The sequence below is a fragment of the Solanum stenotomum genome, chromosome 11, assembly GCF_019186545.1.
Source record: "Solanum stenotomum isolate F172 chromosome 11, ASM1918654v1, whole genome shotgun sequence".
Lineage (NCBI taxonomy): Eukaryota > Viridiplantae > Streptophyta > Magnoliopsida > Solanales > Solanaceae > Solanum > Solanum stenotomum.
Window position 1 is genome coordinate 6962220 of NC_064292.1, and position 13417 is coordinate 6975636.

Consider the following 13417-nt stretch of genomic DNA (forward strand, 5'->3'; position numbering starts at 1 on the left):
GCAATTATAAGCGTCTCATTTAGTTTAGGGATTTAGGGACTAAGCATGTTGAGGAAGTGTGAGTTCATCTTAGTCTTAGTATGTCGGGTATACCTCTGGCAAAGCAATTTTTGCCATTTACTGGCTAATTCCACGGCTTGAACCTGTAACCAACTTTATCGTTGATCCAACACTTACTATGTCAACTAGTTTTATCATGATCACCGACCACCAGTAGTCTCATCCAATAAAACCAACCAGAATGTCGATGAACTAAAGCAAATGGAGGAGAAATATTTAACATCCTTCTATCAGAAAATGCAAAAAATCAATATATGATTTTTCATGGAATCCATTATTGTTAGTCCTATGCCACCCTGAAGAAAGTGCTTACAACATCTATGTGGCTCACAGCCAATTCAGTTCAAGGAACTTGTCTAGAATCACCAAAAATGTATATAATTTAAGGAAAAATACAGCAATTCCGGAAACAGAACAAGGTACAGAAGAAGCACAAACGTGAAACATTTATGAGGATTGAAGGAACCTGAATCCACCTAAAAAAGAGGTCTCTCCAAAAGCCGTCTAAGTTTTGTTACTTTGATTCCTCATCCAGCAGAAAAGAAGTACAGGAGAGAAGTGATGACAGCTCTTCTTCTGTTGCCAATCCAGAACCTTGCCATCGTATTCTACCAAATTTGTCAACCAAGAACATGTACCTGTAAATTTCATACAGAACGGAAAACACTTGTAACTCAATTCTTCTGCTTAGTCAATAAGGAAAACCGAGAAATGTTAGCACTTCATACCCAGTCAGGAGGTTCAGTATTTTCAGCTCTTTCCGGAAATAGTAATGGTCTCCAAATGAATAAACAATCTGTCTATGCAAGACATCCTTGCTTTCATGAGGGTTAGATTTCCTCATCATCCGAAGTAGCAATTTCTTCACAGGACTGAGTGTCAAAAACCATGAATCTATCAAGGAGATCTGCAAACAATTTAAAGATTCATTTATTCAAGGTCTACTCTATTATGACAACCAGAAACACAGACATCGCTGCCTTTTACATGCATATATTCCTTTTAAAAAAGAGCGTTTACAGAGTTTATTCCAAACCACTTCTTTTTCCGTTCAAGAAGTGTGAAATATCCCCAAGGTTTGTCATAGAGAAATTATAAGCATGCTGTAGAAGAGCTGCATCATCAAAGAAACCTCTTTCTTCAGCATAGGACATCTGCCTTATATATCTACTGGAACTTGCTTCGCTAGATTCCAATTATTTTTTAACAGTTCATATAGATAGGAGGTTGTGGAAGACACAAATTAGAGTAGTAGAGTGTGGTTTCATTTATCCTTCCACACTAGTTGCCATAGTGTTACTCCTGTAATTTCTTGTTCCTCTATTTCTGTTACTATCTGTTGCTTCTTGTACTTTGATTACCATATTATTTAGTTGTAGTTACTATTCAGAATGCTTTGTCATGTTTTCTATAGTAGTTTGCCGTGGCTTCTTCATTTCCATCATTTCCTTTCCGGAGTTGCTTTGACTGTTTTTCCTCAAGCCGAAGGTCTATCACGCTCTCTACCTCCAAGGTAGGGGTAAGGTCTGCATACACCTACCCTCCCTAAACCCCACTCACTTTGTTGGATTACACTGGGTATGTAGTGGTTATATTTGTTGCGACTTTAACAGTTAACTAATTTCCAGAAGAATGCATAGCAGTTAGAAATATGTTTCTTTATGTAATGTCACTACACTTCATGAAAATGTCATAATTTTGAGAATATCACTATTACACAAAAGAACCATAGCTTTGAGAGCGAAATTAAGAGTCATTTATCCCAATACTATCAACTCTAAGAACATTCCAAACCCACATAAAGAAAAAGAATTATTTGAAATTCAAATCCTCTGAAGTATTAAATCCTCATTGAATCCTCAACAATCAAAAAGTAACGTAAGTGAGGAAGGGTATAGTATGAGAGACATTTTAAATAAGAGGAATGTCCAAAAAGCACAAGAGACTTGAGTCTTCGGGCAATGGTGATCTACAGTTGTATAAAGACCTAAAACAGGTCCGATATGTAAGAGACATGGATGAAGAAGTGACATTCTTTCATCTAAGAAATAGTGCTATGATACCTCATAGAGCTGAACCCTTTTGGAATCTTTGAATGTATCTAGAAATGGCTTACTCCAAGAATCTATCATTGCCTGCCAAAAGTGGTCAAAATTTCAATAACATAACGAGAAAAAGAAGAAGATATAATGTAATAGTTGTTGTTTATACACCAAGTGTTAAATCAACCTGCATTATCTTAAGATAAGCATGGGACAAGATAGTTTTTAACTATTTTTAACCCACAAATGCTGCATCAGAAACTTCTATTCCTCAAACTCTAAGCATTAATTTCATATATATGAAACATTAAGGTAAGGCCTACATGAGATTGTAGTTAAGCTAATGGAGTTGTACAGGGTGTTTGGATTGGCTTATTTTTTTTTTATGACAAGGGAAACCCGCAGCCACACAGGGTAAAATCCCCGCTCCTATGCAATAGCTCGCAAACCACATAGGAGAGGTAACCCACACTAGGCAAGTCCGGTGCGACGAGCTTGACCCAGAAGGCAAAGCCCTTGCTTTCGCTGGCAAGGGGTTTCGAACTTGAGACCTCCAACATGGAGGTCCCAAGCCCAAACCACTGGGCCACCCCGAAGGGTGGTGTTTAGATTGGCTTATTTTACGTGCTTTTGGCTTTTAAGCTCCTTTTCTAATTTTTGTGGTGTTTGGGAAAGATGAAAGTGCTTTTAAGCACTTACTTTTAGGCCAAAAAAGTACAAAAATAAGCTAAAAGCTAGAAGTTGGGTATGACCAATTTATGGCTTTTAGCTTATAAGCTATTTTAAAGAAGCAAATCCAAACACCCTAGTAGTCTCAACTCTCAACCATTTTGTTAAATGTGTAGCAACTAAATGAAATCTATCCATTCATTCCTACAAAGACATGCATGAGCCCACATTGCCTTTTTCTTAAGGTGGAAACATTAAAAAATCCTGCAAATAGACACATCTTTGGTAAAACTGAGAAATTTTCAACCTACTTATAGTTATAGGTGCTTATTTCATAATATATCCACTTGAGGTATGAAACTGAAAATTACTGTAGTAGCACTAGTGTTGATAGCATTAATTTTGATCAACTTTAAATCATTTTCACAGTTAATGCAACCGAACGACCAACAACCGTAAGGCAGCCAATGATAAAGCCCCATCATTTGATAAACCACTGATAAATATCCTAAGCTCTGAGGAATGTAAAAGTCCTTTGGACTTTCTAGCTGTCCAAGATGACGCTTCTGTTAAGACACCATATTGTTACAAAACTAATTAGGGAGACCAATTGATTTCTTACTGTGCTGATAGAGGTTCTTTCATAGACAGGCATGCTCAAAAAGTAAAGATAATCAGTAAGCTGGATGACAGGATAATCATAAACACATGCTGAAATGTGGTCACCACAAGGATGGAATTTGATCCTTAGAAGAAACTTGAATGACTGGGAAATTCCCAGAATGATTGAACTTTTCAAGCTACTGGAGAGTTTACAAGGAATCCAAACAGGTGAGGATTATTTATGATGGCATGGTCACAACAAAGGAAGATACAGGGTGAAGGAAGGATATAAACAAGCAAGTCAGGAGAGTCGAAGTGCCACAAAAAAGTGGCATGTTTCACCTAGCTGCTAGCCAATGAAGCAATTCTGACATTGGACAATGTGGCCAAGAGAGGTATATCCCTATGCAACAAATGCTCCTTATGTGGTAAGGATATAGAGACAGTAAGACACCTCTTTCTACACTGCGATTACACTGATCAACTGTGGCAGATTTTCCTTAATCTCAGAGGCATTTCTTGGAGTATGCCTAGTAAGATTGATGAGACTCTTTTCAGTTGGGAGGAGGCTGGAGTTGGGGCTACAAACAGAGAAAGATGGAGGATGATCCCTGCTTGTATATGGTGGACAATATGGAGAGAGAAATGATAGATGTTTTGAAAATAGGAACAACAACCTGCAGGAAGTCAAGCTTAAATGTCTTTTGTTGTTTTGTTTTTGGTGTACAAATGTCTATTCCAATGAGACTAAGTCAATCATAGATGTTTTAGGGTCCATCTGGATCTTGTTTTAGCATTGGAAAGACTATACCCTTTTCTTCTTTTTTGTAAATATGGTTTTTCAGTACTACCTAAGTACTGACTGAAATACAAATGTTACTAGTGTCAAAAAGGATAATCATAAACACAAAGATCACCTTTACTTCACCGAAACCAGCAATCAATTAGAGTTGCTCTAACCTGTGAGCTTGCACGGAATGAAACACACATCAATGACGCCTTTGATGCTTCTAATTTATTTGCCTCAACGCCATCTCCAGTGGATGTGATGGGAAGCTTAAGGTTTGAACCATCTGAGTGAATCACTTCCAGAGCAGGAAACATCACCGCCGCCATTGCTGGAATGATAATCTTATTTGCAGTTGCAATCTATATTCCGCCAGTTCCATAACGGACACAGCAAAAATGTCAATAAAACTGAAAAGGCAACAGTTAAGGTAGTGATTCTTTGTTATACCTTACCACCATGTTCCTTCAACTCATTTATATCAGCAAAGTAACCACGGTTCATCTCATCTTTACTGCCCTAAAGCACATAATATACATAAAATAAATTTCAGAGTCCATTTGATGTAAGCTTAACGAGACAATAAATTGGAAAGGAAAAAAAAAGACTTACAGCCGAGCACGCTCTTTCTCAATTGCCTCCTTGTTTCCTAGCTGTAATCAAATGAATCTTCAATACTCAATACAAGACAAATTTCTACTGTACTCCTACTGTCTAATAATAGTTTTTCTTTTAACTTCGAAAGAAAGCAATCTCCAGTACATCATCCAATGGGAAGAGATGCAAATTTTATGACTTCTCATATAGTTTTTGATATTTGGGAAGTCGAGAAGGGAGAATAATAGACAGCCTTTGAATCCCAATTATGCAGGAATGAATCCACAACCAATTAGAAAAATGAATTCCCATCTACCAAAAAGTTGAAAGACAGTGCATAATTTTTCATTTCATAATTTTGCTAGGTATTTTAACTTCTACTTGAAAAAGAGAAGTTAAAGTTGAAATGATGCTTCAAGTAGTTATTCTTCAAGTGAACTAATAATTTCACTCAGAAATCTTCCACTTGCGCAGTCTATTTTTCCAATTGAAGTTCATGTCCAAACACAACTTCAGCTTCCAAATATTGTAAGCTTATTCTTCAGATTGCTAGTGCTTGGCTAAACATTGTATTCATCAAAATAATACAATACAATACAACATAATACTTTTGCTTTTATAACTGTGATGTCCGAACTAGCTTGCGTGCACCTCGACTAATTCCAGCGGGCACCTAATAAATCACCTAGTTTCTTTCGCAATTAAACATGAAACCTCATAGTTCTCAACACATTTCATTATCCACAAGACTACACCCTAAGATGCCAATACAACATGATACATTACAAAACCATACATGGCAATCCTCAAAACAAGCTGTAACTAAATTTACAGATTTTTGCATATTATCAAAGCAATAGAGAGACTCCAAAAAAAAGTAACAGAGTTTCATTGAACAAACCTGGTAAATATCGAAAAAGCGATTGGAAGTCCATCGATATGGATTCTGTAAAGCTATTAGAGAAACCAATTTCTCTTCTCGCTGAAATTTTTTCCTTGAATTGAGAATTGCAGGTGCTACAGCTGAGCTAAATCTCTTAAGCTTCAACATTTCCAATGGTGTTTTTTTCTTCTTCTTCTTCTTCTTCTGTGATTCTTCAATAGGTTACAGGGAATCGGAAAATGGGGAAGACTGAAGAAGTAGACGAGGAAACGGGTCAGTATTGTGGGCTTTCTACTTATACGGGCTAGGCCCACGTTAGACTAACCCATTTAGGGATTTTTATACTAATAGGATTGTTCAAAATCTAACCAAAATCGATAATCTGAAATGAAAAAATGTTATTGGTTTATTGGTAATGGATTTGCGATATAACGATTTTGCTGATGGTTTTAGTTTGTTTTGTTATCGGGTTATCGATTCTGTAAATATTTGAGAGTTTTAGTTTTTCTTAATGAGTTAATCGATAACACGATAGTAAATTACTAAGTTATAATTATACCCTTCAATATATGAAGTTCTTCACTTAGGATTTAGTTTCACATACTTTTACTTCTCACTATCTCAAACTCTTAGTTATATTCTTTAAGTTGCTAATGTTTGCTTCTAAGCAAAATGCAATATGTCAACTTATTCATACATGGTTCATTTGGTTTATCACTTTGTTGCTAAGTGTTTTTTATTAAAGATTTTTTTTTTTGTGTGTGAAATCATAATAGTTAAAATGAAACCAAATCGATAATGTTTAATAACCGACAAACTGATAAATCAATATCTTAACGGTTCCATAACGATCTAGTAAGTTTACAAATTGATAATCAATAAATCATACTGATAAACTTCAAAACTGAATCGAACTGTGTGTTCTTAATGTTTTATACATAAAAAAAATTTCAGTTTATACAATTCAAATTCTAGACTGATTAAAAAAACTACCTCCAACAAGAATAAGCTCATCACCCCAAATTGAAAAGGGAAAGAAATGAATAGTGAAAGACCAAAAATCTATTTTCTCATCATTTGGAGAATGACTTGTGGATAATATTCCTTTTCTTTTAATGCAAAGGATAAGTTACATCTTTTAACTTTCCGTAATTAATCTATGTAAACATTGCTAAGTCGTTAGTATGTGTGAAATAGGAGAGTTACTTCCACATTAATGATTCACATTTATTTCAAGTGTCAGTTTCTTAACTTCGTAAGAAAATATAGGAAGTATTCAGAAGACTTTAAGTTACTTTTGTATTATGACAAATTTGTCATTAAAGTAAGAGTACATTTATTATACGTTAGTTTCTTACATTCTTTTGATGATTGAAAACGTAAATGATTTTCCTATTTAAGGAGTATCATTTGGGAGCTAAACACACACAAAAGAAAAACAAAAAGTCATTCCTTTTACTATCTCCTTCACTAATTTCTTTATTGGCTTAAATAATCCTTCTTCCTATTGTGAATTTCTGGGCAACTGTTTTTGTGCAACTCCAAACTTTCAGCCACGAGTGCACGTGTTTGAGAGTAACTGAAGAACCTTGGGGAGCGACCGGCTACAACGATTTGCACCTGAGTCGGGCCGAAATCACTTTCAAGGCAGTGGCTTGCCATGACACAGTGTTTGTGATAAGCTATCTACTACTTTGTAATTCCAATCCAATATCAATATTGTAGTATTTTTTCCCAACAATTTGAAAGCGATTTACTAACATACAATATTGATAAATGGCTATTTCTTTGAATAAAACTTTTTCTGATTTTTCAAAACTTGAGCCTTTGGATGAAAATAATTTTAAACGATGGTCACAAAAACTTTTAATTTTTTTGAACAATTAGAAGTCGATTATGTTTTATTTAAAGAACCTTCTATGAATGATTCTAACACCACTACTGATTCTAGCAATGTTATGGCTGTTGATGATGTTGTTAAAAAGAAGTTTGAAAAGGATAACAAAATTGTGAGAGGACATTTGCTAAATCATATGGCAAATCCTTTATTTGATTTATTTTTAACCTATAAATCTGCCAAAGAAATATGGTATTGATGATGCATGAAAGAAAAAATATGTTGTCGGTCAGTGGATTAAATTCCAAATGGTTGATAATAAGTCAATAATGAAACAAGTTCACGAATATGAGAACTTGACTGTTGATGTTCTCAACGAGGATATGAAGATGTGTGAGATATTTCAAGCTAATGTTCTGCGTGAAAAATTTCCACCATCTTAGAGTGATTATAGAAATCAATTAAAACATAAGAAAAAGAATTTAACTCTCTAAGAACTTATTAGTCAAATGAGGACTGAAGAGACGAACCGTCTCAAAGATAAGATGAAAGAACTTTCTCTTAATTCTTCTAAAGCTAATCTTGTTGAATCTTCTGGTACTGTTGTGAAAGACAGGTTCAAAGGCAAAAAGAAGAAAGTCTCGAAAAAGGAACATATGAAGAAGAAAAATTCAACAAGCCGGAGAGTCAAAATCAAAAATTTAAGGGTCCTTGTTTTGTTTGTGGAAAAATTTGTCACAGGGCTGCCAAGTGCTATCAAAGAAAAAGGCAGGACTCAAAGCGAGAAGGGCAAAGTGATGTCGTTGAGGCAAATCTAGTGGCTAACAAAACTGACTGGGTGCTAGACACATGCGCTTCAAGGCATTTTTGTGCCAATAAGAATTTATTCCATGACTTTGAGGAGTCCACTGATGGTGAGTGTGTATATATGGGTAACTCCATTACTGCTGTAGTAATGGGTAATGGAACAGTTTTACTTAAGTTAACTTCTCGAAAGACGTTATCCTTGAACAATGTTTTGTATGTTCCCTCCCTCCGCAGAAATTTAGTTTCCGGAGCACTTCTCAATAAAGTAGGGCTTAAACTTATTTTTGAGGCTGATAAAATAATTATTTCTCGTGGAAGAGACTTTGTTGGGAAGGGATATCTTAGTCGAGGATTATTTGTATTGAACATTGTTCAAGAGATTGTCAATAATGCAAGTATTTCAAATTCTAATATTGGTGAGTCTATTAATTTGTGGCATGGTAGACTAGGTCATGTTAATATTGCTTCTATTAAAAGACTTAGAAAAATGAAATTAATTTCTATGATAAAAACTGATGATTTTTCTAAATGTCTTGTGTGTGTAGAAGCAAAGCATGCCAAGAAACCTTTCAAATCTGTTATTAGTAGGAGGGAAAATACATAAAAACCTCCTGAACTTGGCACAAAAACTCACTTTAGTACTTAAACTTTACGGGTAATTATTTACCCCCTTATCTCATTTCGCGTGAATTTAATACCATCCTAACGGACGACTAGCAGAAAAAGAAAACAATTTTTTTTGAAAGCGCGTTAAGTTATTTTTTTTAAAAAGTAATGGTCCCACTTTATATATATAATGAAAAAAAAAAACCACCCACCCCATTCTTCTTCTTCTTCAAACCCCCCACCCCGCTTTCTCAAAACTCCACCTACCCCATCTACTTGCTTGTCTTTTCTTCTTCAAACTCCCCACCACCCTATCCCCACCTCACCCCATCCTCTTTCTCCTTCTTCAAACTCTACATTCAAAGTACATTTTCTCGTTAAACACATAAACAAAAAGAATCACATTCAAGATCCACATAATTTTTTTTGCTCTTTACTTTGGAGATTTGATTTTTCTTAAAAAGTTATGAATTTTTTTGAAACATAAAGACTTGGGCATAAAAGAAGATGAAGTTTTGTCAACCAATCTATAATGTTAATGGTTGACAATGGCGATTGAAGCAATGGGTAGAGAAAGTTTTTTTTTTTTTAAAAAAAGATCACTACAAATAAATGTGTTTTTTCTTGAATTAGTGAAGAATTAGACCTTGATTAGTATATAAAAATTAAAAAAAATGAAGAACACCGACAATCGACATGGCAGTAAATGAAGTTGAGTATTGAAAAAAATCACTGCTAATGATTTCAATATTTCTTAAACTAATTAAGAACTAAAGATTAACTGGTATTTAAATATTCTGAAAAGAAAAGAAATAAATGAATTTAAAAAATCAAAAATCAAATTTTAGAGAATTTCCAATGTGGCTATGACGTGGCGCTTATGTGGTTCTAATGTGTCAATGACGGGGCGCGTGTGTAATACACTTGCCAACTTGAGACTGGTATTATATTTTTAGGGTGGTATTAATTCACTTCAAATATGTTAAGGGGGTAAATAATTATTCGTAAAGTTTAAGTACTAAAGTAAGTTTTCGTGTCAAGTTCAGGGGTTTTTTTTTTTAAATGTATTTTCCCTTAGTAGAAAGACTGAATTACTTGAACTAATGCATTCAGATTTAGCAGATTTCAAGAACACTGTTAGAAGAGGTGGGAAAAAGTATTATATTACTTTTGTTGATGACTTTTCTAGATCCACTAAGGTATATCTTCTTAAGTCTAAAGATGAAGCTGAAAGCGTGTTTTTGAAATTCAAAGCAGAAGTGGAAAATCAATCAGACAGAAAAATCAAGAGATTTAGATCTGATAGGGGCGGTGAATATAGTACTAAAACTCTAGAAGATTTTTGTGAGAAAAATGATATTATACATGAGTTTAGTGCTCCCTATACTCCCCAACAAAATGGTGTACCCGAACGGAAAAATAAAACCCTTAAAGAAATGATGAATTCTATGCTTTTAAGCTCTAGTCTATCTGACAATATGTGGGGAGAAATAGTCTTGTCTGCATGCTATATTCTTAATAGAGTCCCTCATAAGAAGTTAGACAAGACCTCATATGAGTTGTGAAAAGAGTTTTCTCCTAACTTGAAATTTTTGAAAGTGTGGGGATGTTTGGCTAAGGTTGGTCTACTTGATTTTAAACGAGTAAATGTTGGTTCTACGACTTCTGATACTGTCTTTATTGGTTATGCTCAAAATAGTATTGCATATAGATTTATGTCTCTCAATGATCCACTCTATTTGTGAATCTAGGGATGCATAATTTTTTGAGCATATTTTTCCTTTGAAAAATAATGTGTCGAGTGATGTGCAAAATAATGCTCTATGTCTGTTAGTTCTCATGTTGTGCCTTCTTCTAATGTTATTTCTAATAAGCATGAAAATGAACTTAGAAGGAGTAAAAGACGTAGAATTGAGACAAGTCTTGGTCTTGATCTTATCACTAATTTCTTAACTAAATTTTTTTATATTAATAGTTTAAATGATGAATTAGTGTCTATCTATTTAATAGAAGACCCTAAGACTTATGATGAATCTATGAGATCAAAAAATGTTATATTTTGAAAAAAGGCTATTAAAAGTGAATTAGACTCTATAGTTTCTAATCACACTTGGGACTTGTATGATTTATCTAAAGGTTGTAAACCCATAAGTAGCAAGTGAATATTTAAGAAGAAATTGAGACCTGATGGTACAATTGATAAATATAAGGCTAGACTTGTGATTAGGGGTTTTAACCAAAATAAAGGTGTTGATTACTTTGATACATATTCTCCTGTAACTGAAATAACGACCATTAGGACTCTTATTGCTTTAGCCGCTATTCATGATTTAGTGGTAAATCAAATGGATGTCAAAACAATATTTCTAAATGGTGATTTAAAGGAAGAAATTTATATATATGACTCAACAAGAGGGTTTTGTGGTTCCAGGACAAGAGGATAAAGCATGCAAATTGAGAAAGTCCTTGTATGGGCTAAAACAAGCACCTAAACAATGGTATGAAAAATTTAATATCACATTAGTGAATAATGACTTTATTGTAAATTCATCTGATACATGTGTTTATTCTAAGATGATAGGTTCAGATTGTGTCATTATATGTTTATATGTAGATGGCATGTTAATATTTGGTCCTAATGTGAATGTTATTAGTGTGACCAAGAACTTTTTGTCTTCTAAATTTGAAATGAAAGACATTGGTGAAGCATATGTGATTTTGGGAGTTAAAATCAAAAGAATTGCTGATGGTTTCTCTTTATGTCAGTCTCATTACATTGAAAATATGTTGAAAAAATTTGATTGTTTTGATGTAGTTCTAGTGAGAACTCCTTATGATCCTAGCATACACTTGAGGAAGAATAAAGAATCTAGTGTTTCTCAAATTGAATATGCTAAAATAATTGAAAATGTAATGTTTCTCATGAACTATACTCGGCCTGATATAGGCTATACTGTTAGTAGATTGAGTAGATATACTCATAATCCTAGTAGTGAACACTGGAATGCTTTTCATCGCTTGCTAAGGTATTTGAGAGGTACTATGAATTGGTGTTTGCATTTTAACAAATTTCCTGCTATTTTAGAAGGTTTTTGTGATGCAAATTGAGTAATTGACAATGATGAAGTTAGCTCCACCAGTGGCTATGTGTTTACTTTGGGTGCAGGTGCTATTTCGTGAAAGTCTTCTAAACAAACTTATATAGCACGTTCTACCATGAAATCAAAATTCATTGCTCTCTAGTTGGCAGGGAGAAAAGTTGAGTGGCTAAGAAATCTTTTGGCGGATGTGCCATTGTGGGGAAGACAAGCTTCACCAGTCTCTCTTCATTGTGACCCACAGGCAGCAATTTGAATTGCCAAAAATAGTGTGTACAATGGAAAAAGGAGACATATTCGCATCAGACATGATGCGGTTAAACAATTATTGAAACTGGGTGTCATTTCCTTGGAATATATGTAAGGTCCGAAAGAAATTTGGCGGATCCTATATATGACCAAGGGCTTGACAAGGAAAATAATCCTTGAAACGTCGAGGGGGATGGGGATAAAGCCCATTGATTGAGGTAGTGTGGTGGACCCATAAGGCCTCAATATACACCACATTTTCTATCCCTATGGCGTGAGGCAGTGTTTTATAAGGTTGAGCTTATTTTGCTCTTAATGATTCTATAGTCGTAAGGTGGTCTATTTGAGATAGACTTGATGGAATCACCTATGTGAGTGTAAAGGCGTGGTCGCCTTTTATAAAAGACTTGAATCGTCTTTCTAGAGCACTCATAAGATCCAAGGTGTGTGCATGACCATAAAAGCACTTTGTTGGATCGCGGAGATTGCATAAAATCAAGGATATGGTATGTGTTGTGGGGGTCTCAACTTATGTCCATTTAATTCAAGAGTACTTCACTTTTTGGATATGTGTTGTTGCCTCATTTCACTACGTGCCAATTCAAATCGAAAGATATTGACACTTAAGTACATGTTCCTTTCTTTTGCCCAGAAATTATTCTTATTCTTTATCTTTGCATTAGTGGAGGATTGTGGATAATATTCCTTTTCTTTTAATGCATATGATAAGTTACATCTTTTAACTCTCCGTAATTAATCTTTGTGAACATTGCTAAGTCGTTAGTATATGTGAAATAGGAGAGTTACTTCCACATTAATGGTTCACATTTATCTCAAGTGTCAGTTTCTTAACTTTGTAATAAAATATAGGAAGTATTCAGAAGACTTGAAGTTACTTTTGTATTATGACAAATTTGTCATTAAAGTAAGAGTACATTTATTATACGTTAGTTTCTTACATTCTTTTGATGATTGAAAACGTAAATGATTTTCCTATTTAAGGAGTATCATTTGGGAGCTAAACACACACAGAAGAAAAACAAAAAGTTATTCCTTTCATTTTCTATCTCCTTCACTAATTCCTTTATTGGCTTAAATAATCCTTCTTCCTATTGTGAATTTCTGGGCAATTGTTTTTGTGCAACTCCAAACTTTCAGCCACGAGTGCACGTGTTTGAG

At 34.4% G+C, this 13417-nt stretch overlaps 1 protein-coding gene across 2 annotated transcripts; it reads right to left on the reverse strand.

Annotated features, from left to right (window-relative positions):
• Nucleotides 1-273: 273 nt before the first annotated feature.
• Nucleotides 274-5859, reverse strand: LOC125845423 (uncharacterized). 2 transcript variants are annotated; one of them, XM_049524926.1, is made up of 7 exons: nucleotides 5660-5859; nucleotides 4774-4814; nucleotides 4612-4675; nucleotides 4335-4523; nucleotides 2124-2195; nucleotides 789-967; nucleotides 274-698 (listed from the first exon to the last, which is right to left on the reverse strand). In XM_049524926.1, the coding sequence occupies exons 1-7, from the start codon at nucleotides 5807-5809 to the stop codon at nucleotides 575-577; spliced, it is 819 nt and encodes a 272-aa protein (XP_049380883.1). In that variant the 5' UTR covers nucleotides 5810-5859; the 3' UTR covers nucleotides 274-574. The 2 variants fall into 2 exon arrangements, with proteins under 2 accessions (XP_049380883.1, XP_049380884.1); XM_049524927.1 differs by having other exon boundaries at nucleotides 4612-4680; nucleotides 5660-5825.
• Nucleotides 5860-13417: the final 7558 nt, after the last annotated feature.

Coding starts and splice junctions, on each gene's coding strand:
- LOC125845423 (XM_049524926.1), bottom strand. CDS start 5,809: ATGTTGAAGCTTAAGAGATTTAGCTCAGCTGTAGCACCTGCAATTCTC. Junction 2,196..4,334: donor CATTCCGTGCAAGCTCACAG/GTTAGAGCAACT, acceptor CACTTTTGGCAG/GCAATGATAGATTCTTGGAG. Junction 968..2,123: donor AAAGGGTTCAGCTCTATGAG/GTATCATAGCAC, acceptor AATTGTTTGCAG/ATCTCCTTGATAGATTCATG.